Source organism: Macrotis lagotis, chromosome 4 (assembly GCF_037893015.1).
Source record: "Macrotis lagotis isolate mMagLag1 chromosome 4, bilby.v1.9.chrom.fasta, whole genome shotgun sequence".
NCBI lineage: Eukaryota > Metazoa > Chordata > Mammalia > Peramelemorphia > Peramelidae > Macrotis > Macrotis lagotis.
The window spans coordinates 60,967,748-60,992,011 of record NC_133661.1 but is presented as its reverse complement, the minus strand read 5'-3'; the positions used below and the strand labels follow the sequence as shown (position 1 = coordinate 60,992,011).

Below are 24,264 nucleotides of genomic sequence, written 5' to 3'. Positions count from 1 at the left end.
GAGGAGAGAGGAGAGGGGAATGAAGGTAGATAGGAGCAGCATGATGGGGAAAGACCCTAGAGGAAGAGTCTGAAATGTTTAGAACAGAATTTCTCCTTCAAGGAGGATGTATAGGGTGAAATATGGAGATACTCTCAGATTAAAAAGTCTTGAAAAGGTACAAGCTAACTATTTTGGGGACTGTCTGGAATTTCAATGGCCCAGATGGGATCTGCTGAGTTGGGGGGAGGGGGGAAGGAAAACTGATGGATGTTAACAAATTCTCTAAAATTTATGTGTGTCAACAGCAGGGTAGTCTAGTTGTGAGTTGTTTCTTATAATGACTCCCCAGAGACCAGTCGGAGGGGCTCTCATCAATGACACAGCTTCTTCAGTGAGTGTGACCCCTGAACACCATCATTTGTATGATGAATGTCTCCAAGCCTCCTTGTCTTTGGGGCAGACCATGGGGCAAGGACAGAGGGAACAGAGATGATGATGACGACGAGGGCGGGTCAAGGGATGAAAGGAAAGGGAAGTATCTGGAAATCCTAAAGGAAATGGTTAAAAGTCAATGGTCTTGTCTGGGGTTCAAGAACAAATCAGTTTAGCCGGGAGAAGCAGCCATAGAGCAGAAATGCAAAGAGGGGTAAAAAAGGCAAAAGACAGCAGGACTGTTTATAGTAAGGACTCACATTACACAGAGAGACATGTGGCAAGCATGCCTCGAACAGGAAGCAATTAACTGGGGAACAGACGACTTGCTTCTTGGGTACACTGAACTGGGGGGTGGCAGGCTGGTATTAGTTTGGATGGCTGGCTCTCTCCCTCAAGCATGTCCCATATACTTCAACTCATTATCCTATCCTAAAATTTCCCATAAGTACTGGGGAGAAAGATACCCAATTCCTCTGAAGCATGAAGATTCTATGTTCTTTGGTCACCTACGGCCACAGAGTCCACAGACCATAGAATTGATTCTATAATGAAGCTAAATTTAGGGGCTTAGCTTCCTGGGACAAGGTTGGCTCTGAGGGAAGCACAAAATCAGACTCAGTCTGGGTCCCCACGCCCCACCCCCAACTCCCACAATAACAAATCACTGTCCTTCCTGAGACTCTAATTCCACTAATATAGACTACTCAGTTGGTGGGGCAGGACTATCACAATTTTGTGTTTTCAATTCACTATGGGGAAGGAGGGAAGAGAGAGAGAGAGAGAGAGAGAGAGAGAGAGAGAGAGAGAGAGAGAGAGAGAGAGAGAGCGCCAGTGACCTCTAGACTAAATGATTATGTCTGTAATGGAGTGTTCTCTAGTCAAACTAATAGTTTCCTTATTCAGCTGTAGTTGCTATATTACCTGAAGGCAGTCAACTCCCCCACCCCCCAAAAAAACAACCTCAAAGAAAGGTGTTTGTTGATCATGACATCAAATGACAGATTTTGCTTTGTCCTTATTCTTTTGTTCCCAAGGCTAATTTTGTTTATGGGATGTGAAGGTTTTTAAAACCACTCTTCCCATGCTGAGGTCCCCTAATGAGGGCAGTTTAATAACAAACCATTAGGTTGACAAAAGGGTCAACTTTTCACACAGGCAGAAATGACTAATTTGCTCACTGCCCAGCAGACAGTTGCTCAGCACACATATAATTTATAAGTCCCCAGAGAAAAACAGTGGTTTGGGAGATCAGCCTTGCTTTGGAAACAGAAAGAAAGACTGCAGAAAACTTCTTTCATTCAGAGTTTTAAGATCTAAAATACTATAAGAAGAAACATTTTATTGGAGAAAATGTGGAGAGAGATCTTTTAGCTCAGAGAACAGATGACCCCTCCCCCCACTTCCATTCAGGTTCCAGAAAGATCATTACAAAAGGAACGGATATTTTCCCAGAAGAGGGGAAGCTAAGGGGGTTTAAGTTGGATCAGGAAGGACTTCCTAACTGCAAGAACAGGAAAAAAAAAACATAGGAAAGGTCTACAGAGAACATGGTGATGATGGAGTATCTTTCTGGGAAGTTATTCTGAAAAGAATGCTGGGGTGAGGAAGTTATTCTGGGGAAGGGAGAGAACAAATGGCCTCGGGAAGAGTCCTCTAGTCAAAGGGTGATCATAAGAAGACAAGTGGGGGAAGGGGGGAAAGTCAACCTGAGCAAAAACCAGAGGCTGCCCAAGAACAAAGCCTTTCTGGATCTCTGAAAGGGGATGGCTGACACTGAGCAGCCTGGCTGGGTCAGTTTGTTACAGAATGTGTGTGTGTGTGTGTGTGTGTGTGTGTGTGAGAGAGAGAGAGAGAGAGAGAGAGAGAGAGAGAGAGAGAGAGAGAGAGAGAGAGAGAGAGTGTGTGTGTGTGTGTGTGTGTGTGTGTGTGTGTGTCTCCCTCTCTGTGGCTCTCCTGAGGTGCATGGGTTCCTTTCTTTCCTCTTCACAGCCCTGCCCCTATTCTTCTTCCCCCTCAGAAAGCTCAGGAGGGACTTTGTAGCTGCCATCATCTTTGTGGACAAAGCACTTACTCTGTATGATCTCATCTGTGGTCCCCCTGTCCTACCCCAGTTTGGCCTCCGGAGGAGAGAGAGAGAGAGAGAGAGAGAGAGAGAGAGAGAGAGAGAGAGAGAAACAGGATGAGAGATATCTAAAGATCAAGACACGGATGGGGAAATGCAAGAAAGAATGAAGAAAAACACAAAGTCATAGAAGGAGAAATACAGACAGAAACTGGATGAGTTAGGGATGAGAGAGAGAAAAAGAGACAGACAAGAGAAGGGTTAGGTGGAAAGAGACAGAAAATCAGAGATAGACACAGAACTAGCTACCAGAGACAGAGACACAGAAACAGAGACAAAAGACAGAGACAGACAGAACTAGAAAGTCAGACAGATATAGACCCAGTACCAGACACTGAGAGACAGAGAAACAATTCCAGAGAGGAGGACTCAAGCAGAAAAAGACACAGAAAGAAAGTTGGGGGGCCAATGGAGAGGTTGTGATGGTGAGTGTGTCAGAAGGTCAGACATGAACAATGAAAACATCTGGAGAAGCTGAAATGGAACCTGGGCAGCCACTGTGTGTCCAGGAGTGGGCCAGGGATCCCAGAACCAGGGCACTATGCAGAGTTCAGGGCCCCTGTGAAAGTAGAAACATTGCAGACAACAAGAGTTTTCACCAGCTCTAGGCTTTCCTGTCCTTCAAGCTTCTTAATCTGGAGTCCTTGAGACCAGGGAGAGATTTCAGGGGCTCAATGACCTGGGACAGGAAAAAATGCTCTTTCTTTTCTTTTTTTTTTGCAAGGCAATGGGGTTAAGTGACTTGCCCAAGGCCACATAGCTAGGTAATTATTAATGTCTGAGGACCCGAATTGAACTCAGGTACTCCTGACTCCAGGGCCAGTGCTCTATCCACTGCACCACCTAGCTGCCCCCTATGCTCTTTATTTTCACTGACTTCTAATGAAAGTGCAACATCTCCTTGAGTTGGTTACCAGACTATCCAAGGGGTCTAAGACTCAAAAAAAGGTAAAAACCCTTTGTTTTGGGAGCTCTGAGTTGAAGAAGCTGAATCAGCCAGCATTTGATTTGTAGGTCTTGGCAAGACCTGCAGGAGCATTGGCAAGTCACAGGAATGAGAAGGAGAGGCAGCAGAAATGAAATGACATTCTTTGGAGACCCTCCCCTCTCCCCACTCCCAGCCTTCCAAGGGGTAATGACACATGCAGAAGGGCAAAAGAGGTTGAGGAGATGAGAAACATAGAGCCTGGGGACAGATGCCAAGTCTGAATCACAGAAAGTGAGTTGGGGAAAGCAACAGGCATATAATATTGAGAGATACAGTCAGAGAGATGTCAGGGATAAAGCAATAGGCACAGAAAAAAATCAAGGAAAGACAAATACATAACAGGAGGTGCAGAAAAAATATTAAGAGACAGAGATATACATATAGAGATACAGAAAATCTGATAGGCTCGTATCAGGAGGGGCACAGTCACCCAGAGATATGAAGAGAGATCATCTTTTTCAAGAAATCTTTCCCAGTCGTCCTTCATCTTAATGTCTTCCATCTAAGACTGTTTCCAATTAATGCTGTCTAGATTTATTAAGCATCAGCTATATGGCAGGGATAGGGATACAACAAAAAAGACAAGGATCTTGTCCTCAAAGAGCTTACATTTTCCACAATGAAATGGAACCCTTCAACTAAACAGTAGGCATGCTGGTCCAGGCAATACTGGTGAGTAAAGTTGTAAAAGTAAGAAAAAAAAGGTAATGTAAGTTAAAAAAAAAAGGCAGATAAAGAATCCTTAGGTACCATCATGAGACTTTGAAAATCAGGTTCCTGTTAGAAAGACTAATGGATAATAATAGCAATACTGTAGAGAACTATGGAGCCTATCTAAGGCCCCTCTGGGAAAAAGGAAGATGGAATGATAATTAGCAAAGATAGGGATAAATCATGGACTTATAACTTGGTGTCTATAGACCCCCACAAGGTCCCTGGAGAGGTTCCTAGAGCACTGAATTTGTGTGGGAAAAACAAAAAACAATTCCAAGTTCATTTTCATCAACTTTGGTTTGGCTTATAATCCTGTGGATTTTATTTTATACATTTAACAACATCATTCTGCAAGTGTTCACAGACTCAACCAGATTGCTAAAGTAGGGTATGACATAAAAAAAGATTTGAAAATCCTGAGGTAAATCAAAGGTGATATTGTGGAGTGGAAAGAAAATTGGTTTGGGAATCAGGAAAACCAAGTTTGAGGGCTGACTTTGCCACTAACTTCTCATGTGGCCTGATGAAGATTTTGTATCTCTGAACTGTTTATGTATTGGGATCCCTTCTAACTCTTAAGATTTTCAACAATGGAAGTGAAATTCAAGATGGGGGGATAGGGGGCAGCAGGAAGGGGAGGAAAAGTGGGATCCGGCAGAGAGGTCGTTCTTACCCTAGGCACATTGGGGGGGATGCTTCAATAACATTGAATGTGGGCAGAAATGATAAGAGGGAGAGGAGAAGTGACTCAAAGGAAGCATCTTTGAATGACTAATATCCACAGCAAACCCTAACTTTTCCAGAATAGCAAGTAAAGAAAAAGACCAAGTGCGTGCTGGGCGAGGGTCATTTACTATAGAGACATCCAGTTGATGTTGAAGGGGAAGAGTAGTCATCACTGTTATTATTAATAAACATTATTGGTGATAGTTACCACATTGAATATTATTCATCATAATTAAATACCACTAACACTTGCAATAATGATAGCGTTGATAAATGAGAGCCACCTTTGTCATAGGGTCTGTGGCAGCTTACACATACTAGTGCAGGAAGGAGAAGGAAATCAAGTTGGCTAGGGATGAGCCTAACCAAGAGATGATGAAGAGGAAAGTTAGGGGACTCAGGAAAGAGCTGAGTTTCTGTGTAGGAGGCCCAAGAATCAGTGGTCTAATGCATAGGTGCTTCTGATCGACTCCCAAGGTCCCTTATGGACAAAGAAACCTCAAGGAGATGCTGAAAAGTATGAATATTTTGAGATTTGATTACATAGCCCTGGTCCAACCTGAAAGGAACCCCAGTAGAATCAGTTCAGATTTTCTCCTTCTGAAATCTGCCTATTTCTTGGTGGAGTTTCTGAAGTCAACAGCCCAACTCTACCTAGTGTCGGAAGGAGCTGACACAAGTTATAATAACTAGTATCAGCAATAACAAGTTAGACCACTGACAATCACAACAATACTTCAAGGTTTTCCAAGAACTTTAACTACATTGTCTCACTTGATCCTCCCAAGTATCCTGGAACTACTATGATTTGCTCCACATTTCAGATGAGGAAACAGAGGCCAAGGGAAATTAGGGGATGTGCTCAGGTTTTCACAGCTCAGAATGGCTTCCACTGAGATTTGAACCTAGGTGTTCTCTTTCTCACTTCAAGTCTGTCTCTTTTTCTTCTTCCCTGTCTCTGTCTCTCTCTCCTCTCATTTTGATAATGTTTTTAAAAAGTGAACAATAAATAATTTTCCCTCCCATTCACTCTTCTCAATGAAAAAGAAAACAAAAACGAAATCGCTCATAAACCAACATCCAGTGCTCTGAGGTGAGTCCCACCCCAAATCTTATTGATACAAAGACGGAACAATGGCAAAAAAGAAGCCAGCTGGAAGAGTCCCTCTGCTGGAGAAGGCCATGCTTCACAGTGACCCTCAGTGGAGAAGGCCATGCTTCACAGCGACCCTCAAAGGAGAGTGTGGGGAAGAAGGATGACTCAATTGTGCCTACCAGCTGATTTTGGAGTGAATTTGTCTCGATTTGCTGCACATACGGCCAGCAGTCTATAGCCAAGATCCAGGTCAAATCCTTGTTGGGCTGCCACTCGACTAACAACCTGAAAAGATGGAGAGAGAGAAAGAGAGATAGTATGTCATTTTCCAAATAATCATCAAGTTAAAGCATCTACCTGAGTTTCTTCCATAGCAAGCAGCATTTGGGAGGACTTGTAACACCCCAAATATATTCCCCACATATTGCCCCTCATATATCATCATCATCGTCATCATCATCGTCATCATCACCTTCATCTCCATCACCACCCTTTGCTTTCATAGCAGTTTTCCTAGTACTTTCACACATACATTTTTCACTCCTTATAAACCAACCTTTTGAAGTACGTTGCCAGTATTATTTCCATTCTGCAGATAATGAAATTGAAGGTCATAGGGCCACATATTTAGGACCCAAATGCCATTCAATTCAACACTCTCATTTTACAGTTGAGGAACCTGAGGCCCAGTGACATTAAGAGAGTTACACAGATCAGCATAGGGGCAGAATTTGAACTCAAGCCCCCAAATCCAGAGAAAGTGGTGTCTATTTCACTGAACCATGACACTGAGACTTTTCTAAGTGTATAGAGTCTACTAAATGTGTAAATTTTTTGGGATTCATATCCATGATTCTATCTACAAAGGAGAGTTGAGAGATGGAGAAACAGACCGGGTAGAAATTATTATCTACATTTTACAAATGAGGAAACTGAGGTGAAACAACTTTGCTTCACTATTATAAGCCCAAGTTCCTGTCTCTTTCCAGTTATAACAAAATGCTGCTTCATCTTGGGAATGAATGATTTTTTTTTTTTTTACTAATGCTTCTTTCTGAAGGGTTGCCAGGCTATTTCTCAAGTGTTTCTTGAAAAGGGGGCGGGGGAGGATGACAGCTAGGTGGCACAGTATATAGAGCACCAATCCTGGAGTCAGGAGTTCAAATCCAGCCTCAGAAACTTAATAATTATCTAATTGTATGATCTTGGGTAAATCACTTAACCTCATTGCCTTGCAAAAGCCAAAAAAAAAATGTTTTGAAATGAAAGACAAAAGCAAATGGAACCCTTGACTGGTCCATGACTTTACTCCTGATTAAGTTGGGTAAGGAGTCTTCTGACATATTAGTAGAAAAAAAAAACTTTCTGAAATTTAGTTTCCCTCTCATTCCTATCCCTTATATTTAGGGATTAGCATCTAGGGATTGTTTTCTCCAGGAAGGGGCAGAGCAGAGAAATATCTTTCACCCCCTAACCCTGGGTTAGGCAGAAAAGTCAGTTGCTTGTGATCCTGCAAAGTCTGTTAGGGGATTCTGGAAAAAGATTTCACTTTCACTGTTTCTCAACTTTGAATTTACACCAGATAGTGCCTTTCTACTCCATCCCTGCCTCCTATGCAATCATGCTACCCTCCCATGCCCAGAGAATTATCTCCACTTTAAGACCTGGTTGCCAATTTTCAGTCATTTTTCAGCCTTGTCTGAATCTTCTTGGGGTTTTCTTGGCAAAGATATTGGAGACTGAAGTAGTTTGTCACTTCCTTCTCCAGTTCATTTTACAGATGAGGAAACTGAGATAAACTGGGGTAAGTGACTTGTCCAGGGTCACATAGCTAATAAGTGTCTGAAGCTGAATTTAAACTCAGGAAGAGGAGTATTGCTGACTCTAGGTTTAGGACTCTATGCACTGATGCACTTAGCTGCCCCATCACTAGTTTAGGGGAATCTCTAGTGTTCCTTCCAAAATAATCTTACTAAACTCTTAAAATGTTTTATTCATACCTTCTTTTAAAATATTACATTCATTTCTGAATATATTACTTCTTGGGGTTATGATGGGTCATTATAAAAGCATTAATTTTTTTTTATTAAAGGCAATGGAGTTAAGTGGCTTGCCCAAGGCCATACAGCTAGGTAATTATTAAGTGTCTGAGGCTGCATTTGAACTCAGGTACTCCTGACTCCAGGGCCCCGGTGCTCTATCCACTGCACCACCAAGCTGCCCCAAAGCATTAATTTTTGTAAAGTACACTCTCTTCTATTAGAAATGTCCTAAAACAATTTAGAGTGTATGATTACTTGAAGTGAATGTAGAATACCAAACATGTGAAAAGTGGTACACACTATAGTTCCAATTCCTTTTCTTTGGATAAGTCAAGAAACAGTAAACAGCTCCTTGAGGTGGAGGGAGAAAAAGAGGTTAATGCCTGTGGCTGCCATCTTTTTTGGCCATTTCTCTTATAGCAAGCAAAGGACAATATTGACTCTCACTAGTGGTGACAAAGAACAATTAGGTAGTAGCAGTGAGCAACTGAGCCATCACTGGCAGCCACATAATGGATTGCAAACCCTTGGTGTCTAATCTTTACAATATAGGGATATCTTTTAAAGTGTTACTAATTACAAAGTTGCTCCATTGTATCATGGAATGATACAGTACATTTAACACTTATAGGTTAACTATTCAGCAGTATTGGGTGAATTGTATTATTCAGAACTACAGTCTAGCATCTAGACTTTCTAATTAACAGCACAAAAATGGGATTTCTATTATTGAGAAGGAATTGCTGTGGACAATGATGCAATTTATAAGCAGACTGTGTTATTACAGTTGATTTAGAAATGGAGATTCACAAAGATGTAGCAAGTCACGTTTTAGTTTTATTTGTTATTATTGGGAGTATTATTAATAGGATGTGAACTGGTCCTGTGATTTCATCGGTTTAGGGAATTCCTAGGTGAGGAAAATGCTTTTACCAATGCAAATTCGACTTTCTTTGCAACTTGCAAAGTTGCTTGGAGAACGATATTTATAGAATCTTTGCTGTAGAAGGAAGGGGTCTTAGAGGCCATCTGATTCAACCCTCTGATTTTAGATATTTATTTGGTTGGAAGAGACCTAAGATTTAATCAGCACAGGTAACTACCAGGTGAGGGACTCCCCTTTAGCAATCCAGATCCTTCACTTTCTCTGTAGCCAGTCTAACAGAATTGCCTGGGGCACTAAAAGGTGATCGAACTTGCTGAAGGTCATAGTTAATGACAAAATCAGAACTAGAATTCAGATCTCTTCCCTACTGGTGGCCCATTTAGTAGGTGCTTAATGTTTGTTGATTGATTGATTGGTTCAACTATAACCTGCTGATTCCTAGTACAGACTCACTGGGGCACTCTCTTCTTTGCACCAGAGTTAATGCAAATGAGATCAAATCACAATCACTGAGAAGAAAGGGCCTTCCTGTGGCTGTGAAAAGTGAAATGTTTGCTTAGGTTTTCCTGTGCAAACAAAAAAGGCATTTCCAAGTCAGTATGACACAGGAAACTTCCACTACCACAGTTCACTTATACGGGTCTCATTTTTCCCTCTCTTACTACTAAGAAGTCTCAAGGGTGCAGTAGGTAGTGTGCTGGACCTGGAATTAGGAAAACCTAAGTTTAAATCCAGCCTCAGATACTTATTTTCTGTGTAATCCTGGGCAAGTCACTTAATGCAGTTTGACTCAGTTTCCTCATCTGTAAAATGAGTTGGAGAAGGAAATGGCAAACCACTCTGGTATCTCTGCCAGGAAAACCCCAAATGGGGTCACAAAGAGTTGAACAAGGCTGAATAACAACAACAAAGGTGAAAGGCAATGTTTTTTCCATTCTTATTTACTAGGTTAAAATAGGGCAGAGATCTACAGTTGTAAAGGCTTCTAAGCCAGTTTCATGGCAAACCCATAAGAAATCGCAGAACTGAGGAGAAAAAGCTTCTCTCTTTGTCCAACTTTGCTGACTCTACTTCGTCTCCCCAGATAAACTAATATCATATCACTCTGGTTTACTTAAGAAAAAAAATCAACAAAAAAATCTTTTATCTTCTCAGCTACAGACTGCTGTTGCTGATGCCTGCCTCCTTTCCCTCTCAACTGTCAGACAATGTTTTTGAGAGCTGATTAGTGGGATGCTTATGAAGAAGGAAGGGACAAAAAGATTGGATAAACTGAATGGGAAGCCCATGGCCCACCCATCTCAGATTCTAACACCTACAGGAAGGAGAACTGGGAAGGCCCAGCTGTCCTTTGGTGAACCTTAAAATCCGGATACATCCCATCTCCTCTGAACATGCTGTCATTCATAGCTTCTAAATCTTTTCTGAATTCATTTCTATTCCTTTTTTGTCACTCCTAAGGGTTAGCTTTATTAACCAGTGTATGAAGAAGGATTTGCTTAGGTTTACCTTAAATTCACCATAAAGTTCTAAAGTCACCCCACAAAATTATTGCAAAATACCCTCTCTTTAACATGGAGAATCTCTTGGTAAAGTGGTGGAATTGTTAGTCACAGAATATTGCAATCTCAGAAAAACTGTGGGTGACCCAAAGTGCAATGGAAAGCCATGAACACATGGGTGGAAGTAAGCTAAGGCATGTTACCTACATTGACACACACACACACACACACACACACACACACACACACACACACAGACACAGACACATATTCTTTTTCCAATCACACCCGACCTTAGCTAAGGTCTTGCCTCTGATGTTTATTACCTATGAGACACTGGGTGAGTTATAATCATCTTGAATTTCTGTTTCCTTTGTAACGTAAATGGATTGTACTAGATGACTTTGGAGGGCTGGTGCTGGTTTTATGATCCTGTGCAGACCACCTCAGAGATCAGGGAGACCAAGCCCTTCGTTTTAGAAATATGCCCCGTGAGGGAAAGGAAACTTGCTGAAGGTCACACAGTGCTAGCATTTGGACCCAGGTTCTTTGATTTAAAACCCAGTATTCTTTTTACTCTACCATCTTCCTTCCTAGAAAGAAGGGAGAATGGGGTCATGAAAAGTCAGACATGACTGAAAAAACAACTGAATAGCCATTACCATCACTACCATCACTTCCATTGTCTCTTGGAAAGGAATGGGGAGCACCTATCCTTGGGTTCCTCTCTCCTCAAACTTCAAAACTACCCAGAAATTTAGCCTCTGTTAATCTGCAATAGCATGTTAGTTTTCTTTTAAACATTTTACTTTATGTTTTGTTCTTAACTTTCATCTTTCACCTTCCCTTCCTCATAGGTTAAGCTTCAAAATAAATGGTGGTTGACAGACCCAAACCCACACTTCTGGCCTTAGCCAAATCAGAGACTTCTCCCTAGACCATCTTATCAATTATGGAAGAAGAAAATACTTGCGGTGAGGGAAGGAGGTCAGGGCTTGTAGATTCCAGACCCTCTGAAGAAGGGCACGTTAAATAAGGTTGAAGCATTTTATTGCCCTCTTCTGGCCAACCTGCCTCACGTTTCAGCTGGATCTCCCTCATCATTTCTATGGGAGCTCACCAGTCCATTAAATACTACTCTTCTCCCTCTGCCCTTCACTGGCACAGCTGACACAAACCCAGTGCTGGGACTTGGAATGAACACTCAAAAGAAACAGTTCAAGCCCTGAACAGAGTCAATATGCATTTTAGTTCTCCTTCTGTTTACTCTAGAAAGGTTATGTGCTGGCATTCTGTAATGTGGCTGCCTAACCCTAACCTTCTTTCTGACAGCCTGATGCTCACAGAGAGTTATTATTAATAGGAAAATGGCAGAATTGACCGAATGGAGGCAGGGTGAGAAGACTGTTGGCATATCTTTTATCTAATCTAACAGATTGGTTGTAAGCATCTCATAAGATAAGAGTTAAAGCTGGAAGATACCCAAGAGGCCATCATCTTCAGTTTCCTCATTTTACAGATGAGGAAACTGAGGCACAGAGTTTAAAATCACAAGATACTAGATAGTATAGGAATAGTTCTTACAGATTTTCAGGGCAGGAAGTGGCCAAGGCAGGATTTAAACCCAAGAATCCTGATTCTACATCTAAACTTCTTTCCTTCATATTAAACTGCCTCATTGCCTTCCTGGAGAACATGCCCACAGAATCTCTGAAGCATAATCTGAGAGCTATGTTTGGAATCACTGAATGGTCCAATCTGAGTCATCTAGTTCAATCCCTTACTTTCCTTAAAATAAGTTTTGTTAAAGTTTTTGGTTTATAATCCAATTTACCTTCTAGATATTCACCTCCTTCTGCTCTTTAAGGAGTGAATCTTTCCCTCTTAACTAAAAAATCAGTTAAGCAAAAACATTTGACATAGTGACATTATAAAAGGCATCCGTTTGTCCACTCTAGTATTCTCCCATCTCTTGCCCAAAAGAAGGAAGAAGAGATGTTTCATTTCCTGTTCTCTGGAATCATTATTGCCAATTCTTTCATTTTACAGATGAGGAAACTGAGTGCCAGAAAAATCAAGATCACCCAGTCAAAAGGGGATGAGCATTTCCAAGTTTACCTTGGGTGTGGGTGAGGATGCATGATGTCAGATTCTGTACCTAAATGTGGCTTACATCTAGTGCTTGTTCTAGAATGCATATCTTCAGGTGATGGGCAAATACTCAATTATCAAGGGATGCAGGTTATAGACCCAGTTCCAACTTGCTCTACGATCTTGGGCAAATCCTTTCCATCTCTCTGGGCTTTTATTTTCTTACCTATTAAATAGGATTGCTAATCCCTCTGCTGTCTACCTCACTGAGTGGTTGTGTGAATATAAAAAAATAGGATCAAAGACTCAAGGTAGGAAGGGACCTGGGAAGTCATATAGATCAACGGCTTCATTTTACAGAGGAGGAAACTAAGACCCAGGGAGGTTAAATAAGACTTTCTCATTAATTTAATTGCTCTAATATGAGTCAGAGTCAGGATTTGAAACTACTTGACTCCAAGGTTAGAATTCTATCCACTTCACCAGAATATGGTGTAATAAAAGGGCAGTGAAGGGAACTAGCATTTCTTAAGCACCTACTGTATGCTCAGATATATGACCATAGGCAAGTCACATAATTTTACTGAGATATATATTTTCCATTTGGACAGTTAGTTTTGATTATATCTGGTTCGTGGCCCCATTTGGGATTTTCTTGGCAAAGATTCTAGAAAGGTAAGTCAATTACTTCTCCAGATAATTTTAAAGATTGAGGAAACTGAGAATTAGGGTGAAATGACTTGCCCAGGGCCACACAGTAAGTGCCTGGGGCCAGATTTAAACTTCTGAAGATAAACCTTTCTGCTTCTAGTCCTGGCTCTCTATCCACTTAGCCTATAATGGATAAAGCTATGTATATTCCTACCCTCAGAAAACTGTTATGGGACAATCACATTGTAAATCATACATGACCAGGAGAGTTCTATGACCGAATACAAAGCACTGGATAATCAAGGATGACTATGATGGGGTTTTCACACCCTGTGGCAAACCAAGTTCCAAACTTTTTCAGTGGAGCCTCCTGACTGTCTGAGCTTCTTGTCTGGGGACACTGGCCACAGCCTGGGGTGGACGTCTTCCCTGGAACAAAGGGAGTGTTTATGTAATGAGAACCTTATGGTGAGCTGGAAAGAAGTGAAGATGAGCAAGGAAGAGTGGTTAGCTTGGTGGAAATATTTTAGCTACCACAATCTTTCCCAATGGCTCTGCTGAAGTCTTTGCAACCATTAATGAAAAAAGGGTGAATGGGGATGGGCAGGTGGTAAATATGATGGCAAGAACTGGTGGGTCTCCTCTAAGTTCTTCCAATGTGGACATTGTAGGAAATCTCTTCTACGTCTTCCTCCCTTCCCCCTGTTCCCATTGGAAGCATTATATACCTAAATGATGCAACCATTGTATACTAGCTTGATGTTCAAAGACTAGAGAGAATATTATGATAGGAGACAAGCTTAGGAATAAGAGAAAAGGAGGCATGTAGATATAACAGAAAGTGTACCGAATTGAAGTTAGAAGATTTGAGTTCAAATCCTGCTATGAAAAATATTGCCTATGTGACAATTTTCAAGTCTTTAATTTCTTAACCTAAGTTGCTTAGTTTTTTTAACTCATATATTGAAGGGATTGGATAGGAAGCAGAATATATTATGTATATATAATAGGAAGATTTGGGGATTTGGAGTCTTGATGGCCTGGTTTTGAATCCAAACCCTTGTCACTTATGCCTTGGATGACCTTAGGTAAATCATTCCATCTCTTTGGATCTCAGTTATCTTATTTGGACAATAAGAGGGTTGGGTCAAAAGGCCTGTAAGGTTCCTTCCAGCCCTAAATCTATGATCCTATGACTAGATAATTGCAGCCCTCTTGAGCACTAAATTCTTTGAACCTAAAAAAACCCAAACCCCACAGCTGGTTTTTTTATGTCAATCACTCAATTTCATTTTTATTTTCAAATAGAGTTCAAATTCAATTTGTCTAAAACCAAACAGCATCACTCCCATCCTTACCTCATCCCAAACTAGCTCTAAGCATGATGTCTCCATTTCAGTTAATGGGACTGCCCATCTCTTATCTGACATCCAGGCTTGAAATTTTGGTTAATTCTTCCTCAATCTCCACTGGGATCATCCAGTTGTAAATTCCTATTGATTTTTCCTTTGCTTTGTCTGTATTTCCTCCCTTTGCATTCTGTCAGTGGATGACCCTTCCTTCTGCCCCCCCCCCCCATAATTGTTTCTTACATTGTTGTTGCTGTTCAGTTCTTTTCAGGTGTCTAACTCATCCTGGTCCCATTTGGGGTTTTTGTGGCAATGATAATGAATGGTTTGTCACTTCCTTCTCCAGTTCATTTTATAGATGAGGAATTGAGGCAAAAAAGGGTCACACAGGTAGTAAGGAGTTCATAGTTAAACTCCAGATGATGGATCTTCTTGACTTCAGGTCTGTTGCTCTATCCACTCTACCACCCAGCTGCTCTCTTGTTTAGGAGACTATTACAATAGTCTCTTAAATGAAGGTCTCTAGTTTCTTCCTTCTTCATATAGCAGCCATACTAAACTTCATACAGTAAAGCAAGTAATCATGTTATTTCCCTTCAGACTGATAATCTTTAATGAATTTTCATTGCTTATCAAATAAAGTCCAAACTCAACGCATCATTCAAGATCCTTCACAGTGTGGTCCTAACTTACCTATGTAAGTCTTCCACCATTTCCTTTCCCCATTAGGTCCCTTTGTTCCAGCCCAGCTAGATTTTTCACTCTTCTATGAATGGAAATAGCATTGGTTCTGGAGTCATAGTATCTGGGTTCAAAGAATATCCCCAGGCTTCAGCTCTTTCTTCTGGAAGATGAAGGCATTAGACTGGGTGTTCTATCAGATCCTTTCCAGTCCTAAGTTTATGATTCCATAAACCACATACAGCCTTGACTTGTCTACTTCTTTATTCTTGTTCACACTTTCCCCTCTATCTATCTCTGTCCAATGAAGCTTTGCTCATTGATTCAAGGTCCTAGTTGTGCAACTCTGGGCAAGTGGCATTTCCTTTCTGATCTCTGATTTCCTATTTCATAGAGGTTGTTGTGAGAATCAGAGATGCTATACCTTAAAGAGATTTGCAAGTCTGATAGGAAAGTCAGTTATTTGTTATTATGCTTCATGTTATTATGACCTTAAACTGCCAATGAACTTGTGTTATCAACTCATTGCTTCATAGATAGAAGCTGAAATGCCTTCTCCTTTTCAGATCTTATGGGTTGAGTACACAGTAGGTCTTCAAGAAATATTTGTTTGGCTGAGAAAGCAGGGTCATTCCCTTAGGTCTTTGAAAGATAACTCTCTCTTACCCTAAGCCTTTGAAAAAGAGCCTCCTCAAGTGAGAAAGGGAAAGAGCATTGGACTTTCTTGTAAGAACATTGTCACAGACTGAGTCATTCCTACTCAAAGGGTCTTTTGATTGAATGATTTCCACTGGGTCTGGCAGCTCCTCACATGTCAAGGGCAGAAAGTCCAGGGGCTTAAGTCTTTGTTAACAGGGCGGGTGGGTCCAGTAAGCGGGGAGTCTCAGGAACAGAGGGGGTGAAAGGCTTCCAGTTGCAGGGACATGGGCACAGTAAAGTTCAGCTTTCATTTTTCCTGGGAACAAAGGGATCACAGTGGACATCTATTCTCTGAATGGGGGATCCAGTAGCAGCAGCATAAACCGCAGTCATTCAGAGAGTTGCTGCCTGCATAGCTTCTCCTACTTAATAATAACAAAAACAGCATTTATATAGTGCTTTAAGGTTAGCAAAGAGCTTTACATGGATGTCATTTGATCTTCATAACAATTCATAACAATTTATTATTTCCATTAATAGTTAAATAAATGGAAATAAACAGAGGTCAAATGCCTTACCCAGGGTCACACAATTATTAAGTGACTAAAGTAGGATCTGAACTCAGATTTTTCTTGACACCAAATCAACCAGACCACCTAGTTCCTTCCTCCCACATCTGTGGCACAGAGGACATGTCCAACAAGCTTTCCTCATTGCCTGTCCTGAAATAGACGATCCAGAGGAATCCTATTCAATCACCTTTTAGAGAGGACAGGGAACAAGAATGTTTATTATGACTGGTGGGGAAGAGGATATTCTAGTAAAGAATCATATAGACTGCCGGGGAAGAATGAAGTCCTCCTTGGATTCTAGGTTGCTGACTTGATCGGGAAGGATTTAGAGTTGGAAGGGTCTTCAAGCACTCAACTCTGTCTAATTGCTTCATTTGACAGAGGAGAAAATTGAGGTCTAAGAGAGGTTAAGATTATTTTTTTGAGGTTGAAGAAGTATTAAGTATCAGAATCAACTTCCATGGGTTGTGGGTGGGGCATACCCCACCCCTGTTGAGGTTGAATAAAATTGGGTACACTGAGCATGCTATTGACCCCACAGTCATCCAAGGCAGTGCTTGGTGAGAGCCCCATTGCTTCCTGCAGAACAACCAAGGAACCCAAGTGCAGAAAATTCTAGTCTAGAGAGGTGAGGGGACATCACTGAAGGTAGAGTAAGCTAGTGGATGAGGTTGTACAAAAGCCTGGATACTACAACTCCTAAGGCAATTCTATTATGTCAAACTTTCTAATGGATTATATGGGGAGGAGCTGGGAAATGATAAGGAAACTCTTCCTTCTTTGTCCCCACTCTGCCCCAACCCTCATTCTTCTTCCAGCCATCTAGGTAGCTGGTTGGTCTAGTGGTAAGAGAGCTGGATCTAGAAAGTCAGAGATCTGAGTTTAATTCAGTCTCAGGTACTAGTCATGTGACCTTAGGTAAGTCACTCTCTGATCACTCATGAAGGGAGAGCATAACAGCATTGATCAAACAGGGTAGCTGTGAGGATGAATGAACAGAAATTTGTAAAGTGATTAGAAGAGTTCTTTATACATAGTAAGTTCTCAAAAAAATTGTGTATTCCTTCTCCCTCCCTTTCCCCTCCCTCTTTCAGCAATGGTCCTCTGGAATGGAGGAGTAGAGTAAGTGGAATGGCAGAAAGAAATCTGACATCAAATAGTTTGATGGGAAGTTCTGGTCTTGAGGTTGATTAATTTTTTTTTTAAAGCACATTTTAGGGGCGGCTAGGTGGCGTAGTGGATAAAGCACCGGCCTTGGAGTCAGGAGTACCTGGGTTCAAATCCGGTCTCAGACACTTAATAATGACCTAGCTATGTGGCCTTGGGCAAGCCACTTAACCCCATTTGCCTTGCAAAAACCTAAAAAAAAAAAGCACATTTTGTTGAAAGTCTAGTTAACCTGCAATATGGATTTGAAAGAGTGAAAGAAAATAGAAAAAAAGAGTGCAGATTTCCTTTTCCCAACTGGAGCACACTAAGCCAAAACTGCAAAATATGGCCTCTGATGTTTTGGGGAAGTCCCTGATCAATCCTATGAGTAGTGTGTGTTACTTAGAAGCTCTGGGTGATGCAAAAGCTCTAATGACACCAGAGGCTAAGTGGTTTTTAATTTCTATTCCCCAAAGTCATGCGGATTCAGAGGAATTTGTTTGGAAAGTTCATTTTGGGGATAATAGAGACTGTAAAAGGATGAGAAGAAGGAATGGTTGTTACAATAGGATCAAGGGCTGGGACCCTTAGCTCCATACAGAGTCACAGGACAGGGGTCTTAGGAGGGTCCTTTGAGATTACCTTATTATTGCTCTCCAGGAAAGAAGATTAGGGGAAAGGGATGGAGGGCATAATCCAGGGACACCATTAGAAATCAGGGGAAAGGCAATACGTGGGCACAGATGCCTCGACCCTGCTGATTCTCGAGTCCTATTTCTTCTCTTGAAGATATAAAATAGTTAATTTGGGGATCTATGATGCACAAATAGAATTACTATTATCATTATCATTATTTATTCTATTAGACATCTTTGTGGCACAGTGGATTGAACGCTGAACCTGGGAGTCTGAAACTGACCTTAGGCTCTGGGTCACTTAGATTTGCCTCAGTTTTCTTACCAGTAAAATGGGGAAAAGAATAGCATCTACATCTCGGGTTTGTTAGGAGGACAAAATGAGATATTTGTAAATGCAAACCATTGTTATGCAAAGGCTAGCTATCATTATAGTTATTGTTCTTGTGATCTTGGGGTCACCCTGGCTCTTCCTTCTTCCTAACCTCCTATATCCAGTCAGTTGCCAAATGCAATTGATTCTCTTTTAGTAATAATCCTCAAATTCATGATCACTCTGATGGCCACTGCCTGATTTTAGGTCCCCTTTTCCTCTCTTTTGGCCTACTGCAGTAACCTCCTAAATGGTCTCCCAAAGATGCCAAACATTTTTTTAATAGCCTCAATTTAAAAACCACCTTTGTGATGGGCAGGTGGGATCATTCTCCCTTCTGCTTTAAGACCTTCCAAAGTTCCTGATTGACAAGAGGTTCAAATGACAAACTCTTCTCTTGTCACTCCAGAACCTCCACAAACCTATGTTTTCTTACTTACGGGGCAGGGTGACAGGATAGACAGATCTGGATTCAAATCCAAAACTGGTAGATCCTGGACAAATCCCTTAACCTTTCTCCCCCTACACTTTCTCAAAAAGAGAGGTGATAATTGCACCTCCCTTGGAGGATTATTTTTTTAAATTTATTTTTATTAAAGATATTGAGTTTTACAATTTTCCCCCTAATCTTACTCCCCCCCCACCACCACGGAAAGCAATCTGTCAGTCTTTACTTTGTTTCCATGTTGTACCTTGATCCAAATTGGGTGTGATGAGAGAGAAATCATATCCTTAAAGAAGAGACAAGAAATCTGTTTTTTCCTAAATTAAAGGGAATAGTCCTTGAACTTTGTTCAAACTCCACAGCTCCTTATCTGGATACAGATGGCACTCTCCTTTGCAGACAGCCCAAAATTGCTCTTGATTGTTACACTGATGGAATGAATGAGTCCTTCAAGATTGATCATCATCCCCATGTTGCTGATAGGGTATACAGTGTTTTTCTGGTTCTGCTCATCTCACTCAGCATCAGTTCATGCAAATCCCTCCAGGCTCCCCTGAAATCCTGTCCCTCCTGGTTTCTGATAGAACAATAGTGTTCCATGACATATATATATATATATACACCAGGACATTTACTTGATTTCCTTGGAGGATTATTTTGAGAACACTTAGGTGGCACAGTGGATAGAATGCCAGGCCTGAAGTTATCTTTCTCAGTTCAAATCGGGCCTCAAGCATTTACTAGTTGTGTGTTCCTGGGCAAGTAGCTTAATCTTGTTTACTTCAGTTTCCTCATTTGTAAAATAAGCTGGAGAAGGAAATGGTAAACCATTCCATTATCTTTGCCAAGAAAACCCCAAATGGGGTGACAAAGAGTGGGACACAACTCAATCACACTACTACAATGAGAATTTTTGCTTTTTGAAGACTAAAAGTGGTACAGCAATGGAAGCTATCGTTGTATTACAGGGTCCCCTCTATCTACTCATACTTGCTAGTCAAATTAGACTTTAAGTGTCACATAGATATGATTTATTACTAACACTACCTGGTCCCCTCTCTTTTCTATATATTCCTGCATCTCATTTCCCACACCTGAGATGGTCTATCTCTAGATTCTCCCTCCTAAAATCCTTCTTTTCCTTCAAAGCCGAGATCAGGGAATCACCTTTTCCATGAAGTCTTCCTTGACCTCAGCTAGAGGAAGACCCTTTCCCTTCCCTCTAATCTACCTAGCCCATTGGACATATGATCCTCATTTATCAAATTCTGACTTACATTATGGTTATTTGCATACATCTCATTTTTCACCCCTACCCCCCCCCCCCAATCAAGATGGTAAAGAAACTGCCAATGAGATTAGAAGTCATTCTGCAATTTATTGAGTCAGGTGTCAGGTGTCAAAGGCAGAATTTGAATCCAGAGCTCACCAAACACTGGCAGCCACATTCATGCTGCCTCAACTCTTCTAGTTTCATTAAGAACTCAGCTCAAAGACCTTTCTCACATGAGGTTTTTCCCGATCTACATGTTGCCTTCTCAATAGAATTCAGCCTTTCTTCCTTTTTTTGCCCCCCTTTCTTTTCTTCATGGAACTAGAAGCTACATTTGCTTATAGATAATCTAAAGATCTAAGGGAAGTCAATGCTCTCCTTATCAATGCATTCAGATAGAAGTAAGGTTAGGAGGCTGGATTAAGATCATTTGGAGGGAGGGAGCTTTCACAGTTGCCTCTTCCTTATCACTAGCTCTTGGCAGAGTCCAGGTCACAGATTTTACTGCTACTGAACATGAACAGGGATGGTCCAAACCATGAAAATCCAACTTACCGTCAAGCATCCCATTAGGCTCTGCTCGAAGGGCCTCTGGAAAGCTCTTGGGTCACCACACCAGTCCAGGAGCTCCGTTGCAGCATTGTGGAAGTTGGCAGGATTCTGTAAATGCTGGGAGGAGAGAGAAAAACTGAGCATGAGGTAAGGGAGAGCAAAGAGACTAAGAGAAAAAACAGTAAAAGCTCCTACCTGCATATACTTTTATATATACTTTTCAAAAAAAACCCCAAAACTCTGTAGAGCAGAAAGTTGCATTGAACTTGGAGTGACAAGCCATGAACTTTGCCACATCTTACCTGGATGACTTTCAGCAAGTCATTTGATCTCAGTTCCTTCATCTATATGATGAAAACTTTGAACTAGGTGACCTCTAAGGTTCATTCCAGCTCCAGATCTATGACTTACAGTGTAAAATCTCTTTTGAGGCTCATAACACCCTAGGGAAAGTAGGGAGGGACAATGATCATCCCCAATTTACTGCTGAGCTACCTGAGTATATAACTTACCTGAGGGTAAAAAGCAAAGCTAGGGCTGGAAGGAAGATGTGCCTCCTAACCCAGTGCTCTCTGCCCTACAACATTCTTGGATCTAGAGAAATGACAAGACCTAACCCAACTGGTTGGTTTTTGTTTGACAGTTTTGTTTGTGAGGAGTTCCAGATCAGCTCAGGGAGCAGAGTAGGTTTTTCCCCCTAATCAAAGGACATGCAGAAACCTGCCATGATCTTCCCTTGGGTCTTGGGAATAGCCTATGTGCAAATCCATCCCACAAGGCAGCCAAGCAGCCACCAGTGAAGAAACAAGCATATGGAGAAAACACCTTAGTCTGGTGGTATTCTCTAGGCAGCCAAGGACAAAGAGAGTTTCTCTCTATTGTATATAATTTGTTGATTTTAATCTATTTAACACTTGATATCAGATTAACATCTGATATACTTTCTTCTTCTCTGGGGAGAAGAGGGATAATACAAGTGGGGTGTTTCTAGAGAATGGATGTGAGAAGTTGGGAAAAGAAGAATCCACTGATTTTTTTAGTGTTATTTTATTTTTTTCAATAACTTGCAAAGATAGATTTCAACATTCACCTTTGTGTAAGCTTTTGAGGAACCCAATACTTTAAAGGATCCCCAGTACCTAGTATCAAAATCCAATATGCTATTACCTCCATGAACTCTGACTCTTCAAATGCTTATTACCTGTGTGACCTCAAGCAACTTATTCAACTTCTGCAGGCTTCTGTTTCTTTATCTATAAAATGAGATGTTTGGACTAGAAAGCTTCTGAGGGCCCCTGCAGCTCTATGTCTATGATCCTATAAAGTTGGATGTGATATGCTCCCATTTCACATTGAGAAGAGGCTCTGAATCACTGGCCCTGTCTTCTCACAAAGTCTGGATCCAGAGTGAGGTCACTGGAAACAAAGAGATATGGGGACTGACACCAATGCCTGGACCCTGGCGTGGGAGTATTGGACTCATTTTAGCTGGGATAGAGGGGGTCGTTTGTTCTCCAGGTTGGTGTTACAGTATGACTTCAGCTCATTTCTCAGAATTAGAAATCAGAATCTCTTTTTCTTTCTCCTCATGATTCATCTCCCCCAGTCCATGGTTAGTCTAGGTCACTGGAATCTGGCGAGAAGGTGTCACACAGCATACTCCTACTTTGAGTCCATTAGTCAAAGGTTTCTTGGTCCTTGGACCAAGAAGAGTCATATCCACAGGACAATGGATGGGTCTGGCCATCAAGACTAGGCTTCTGAGTAAACTACTCCACAGAGCTACAAGACAGTGAACAGTATCTGGAAGCTAAGTTTCTCTGGGGATTTAGCGCATCCAAGAGGTCTTTGTGTGCAAATAAATTGTGAGCTCATTAAATATGAGTAAGGATTCGTGCCACATAAATAGTTCTCTACTTGGCCATCACTGATTAAATGTTGGGTACTAAGGAGGATGGAAAAAAAGCAAAGATTTCTCTCTTCACCATTTCTATTGTACCAGGCTGTTTGTCCTCTTCCATATTATGTATTTCTGTCTTATTCCCTTACTAGATTATAAGCTCCATGAGGACAGGTATGGAGCCTTCTCTGCCCTTTTTTTTCTTCATCAGTGCCAAGCAGAGTGGGTACTTCATAGGTGGAAATATGCAAGAATAAGAGTGACTGTGGGCACAGGGAGAACCTTCAAGCCTCATTTTTCAGTTTGATTTCTCAGGAGCTGAATCAGAACAGCATTTGACCCAGAGACAAGGATTAAACAGTGTCTAGGTTGGGGAGATACAAGTGAGATACAAGGATCAATCCATTCTGTTTCCTGAAATTCTACAGCATGTCTTGAACTACATTATGTCTTCAGCATCCCACCGAGTAACAAAAAAAAAAAAAATCCCTCAAAACTCAAACCCCCTAAGTTCTTCCTTTAGTCATTTTTCCCCCTAATTTGTATTCATAGTCCTTCCTTTCTTTACCCCAGGATTCCTTAGGTCTTCCACCCATTTGCCTTGCCTTAGTTCTTATTCAATATTAAAGGAAGCAAATTAGAAGAATCAGTAGTCAGGTGGTGGCTCAGGGAACAAAGAGCACAAGGTAAAACAGCAGGCAGCAGTCTCTCTCCCCGACCCATGAATCAGAGTCAAGTTCATAACCCCAGCCAAATCACTCTGGGCTGGAAGCTGTGAGTCTGGGTGTGCCAGCTCCCACAGCAGCTGCTCTGGGGCTTGGGGACAGGTCAGACCAGTTCCCTGGCAGCTGCAGCTGTGCACCTGGGGGGGGCACTAGGGAAGCCCCAGGGCAGTGATGAAGGTTGCATGGGGCCCCTTCTGGGACCTCTGTTCCCCCCTTCTAAAGACTGGGAGATGGTTAGGTTTCTGAAGCCCAGGAGGGAGCCAGGAACAGACAAAACTCAGCTTGGGGAAAAGAGGCAAATTGCAGAAGATACTAAGGGGCCTCCACTCCATGCATATAGGGAGATCCATAGCCTCATCAGGGATCTCTTTATAACACTGTTGTCAGAGGAAAGAATGAACACCTGCTGCCCAGGTGACTTTATTAGAGGAGATGTTCTTCCTGCAAGAATATTCTAGGTGCCACACTTTCACAACCTATCATAATGAAGAAAAAAAAGTTATACTTTTATAATGGAGCTTTGTCTTCTCCATCTGTATCTACCAGGATGTATGTTGCAAATACTACCAAGTCAGAGAATCATATAATAGGATCATAGACTTAGAACCCAGAGTCTTTGGAGAGGATGGAGACCAAACCCCTCATCTTAAAAATGAGGAAACTGGGGCTCAGTGAGGCAGTGTTACATAGCTAATAAGTGAAATCTAGATTTTCTAATCTCATCCCATGCAGGAAC

At 41.5% G+C, this 24,264-nt stretch overlaps 1 protein-coding gene across 12 annotated transcripts in view; it reads right to left on the bottom strand.

Moving 5' to 3' along the window:
• Positions 1–24,264, bottom strand: part of ZMIZ1 (zinc finger MIZ-type containing 1) — a 436,554-nt gene that overhangs the window by 156,381 nt on the left and 255,909 nt on the right. For all 12 annotated transcript variants that reach the window (XM_074232937.1, XM_074232935.1, XM_074232934.1 and 9 more), the window contains 2 exons: positions 20,907–21,020; positions 6,243–6,348 (listed from right to left, as the gene is read on the bottom strand). In XM_074232937.1, coding sequence (XP_074089038.1) covers positions 6,243–6,348; positions 20,907–21,020 — 220 coding nt within the window. The remainder of the gene's footprint in view (positions 1–6,242; positions 6,349–20,906; positions 21,021–24,264) is intronic.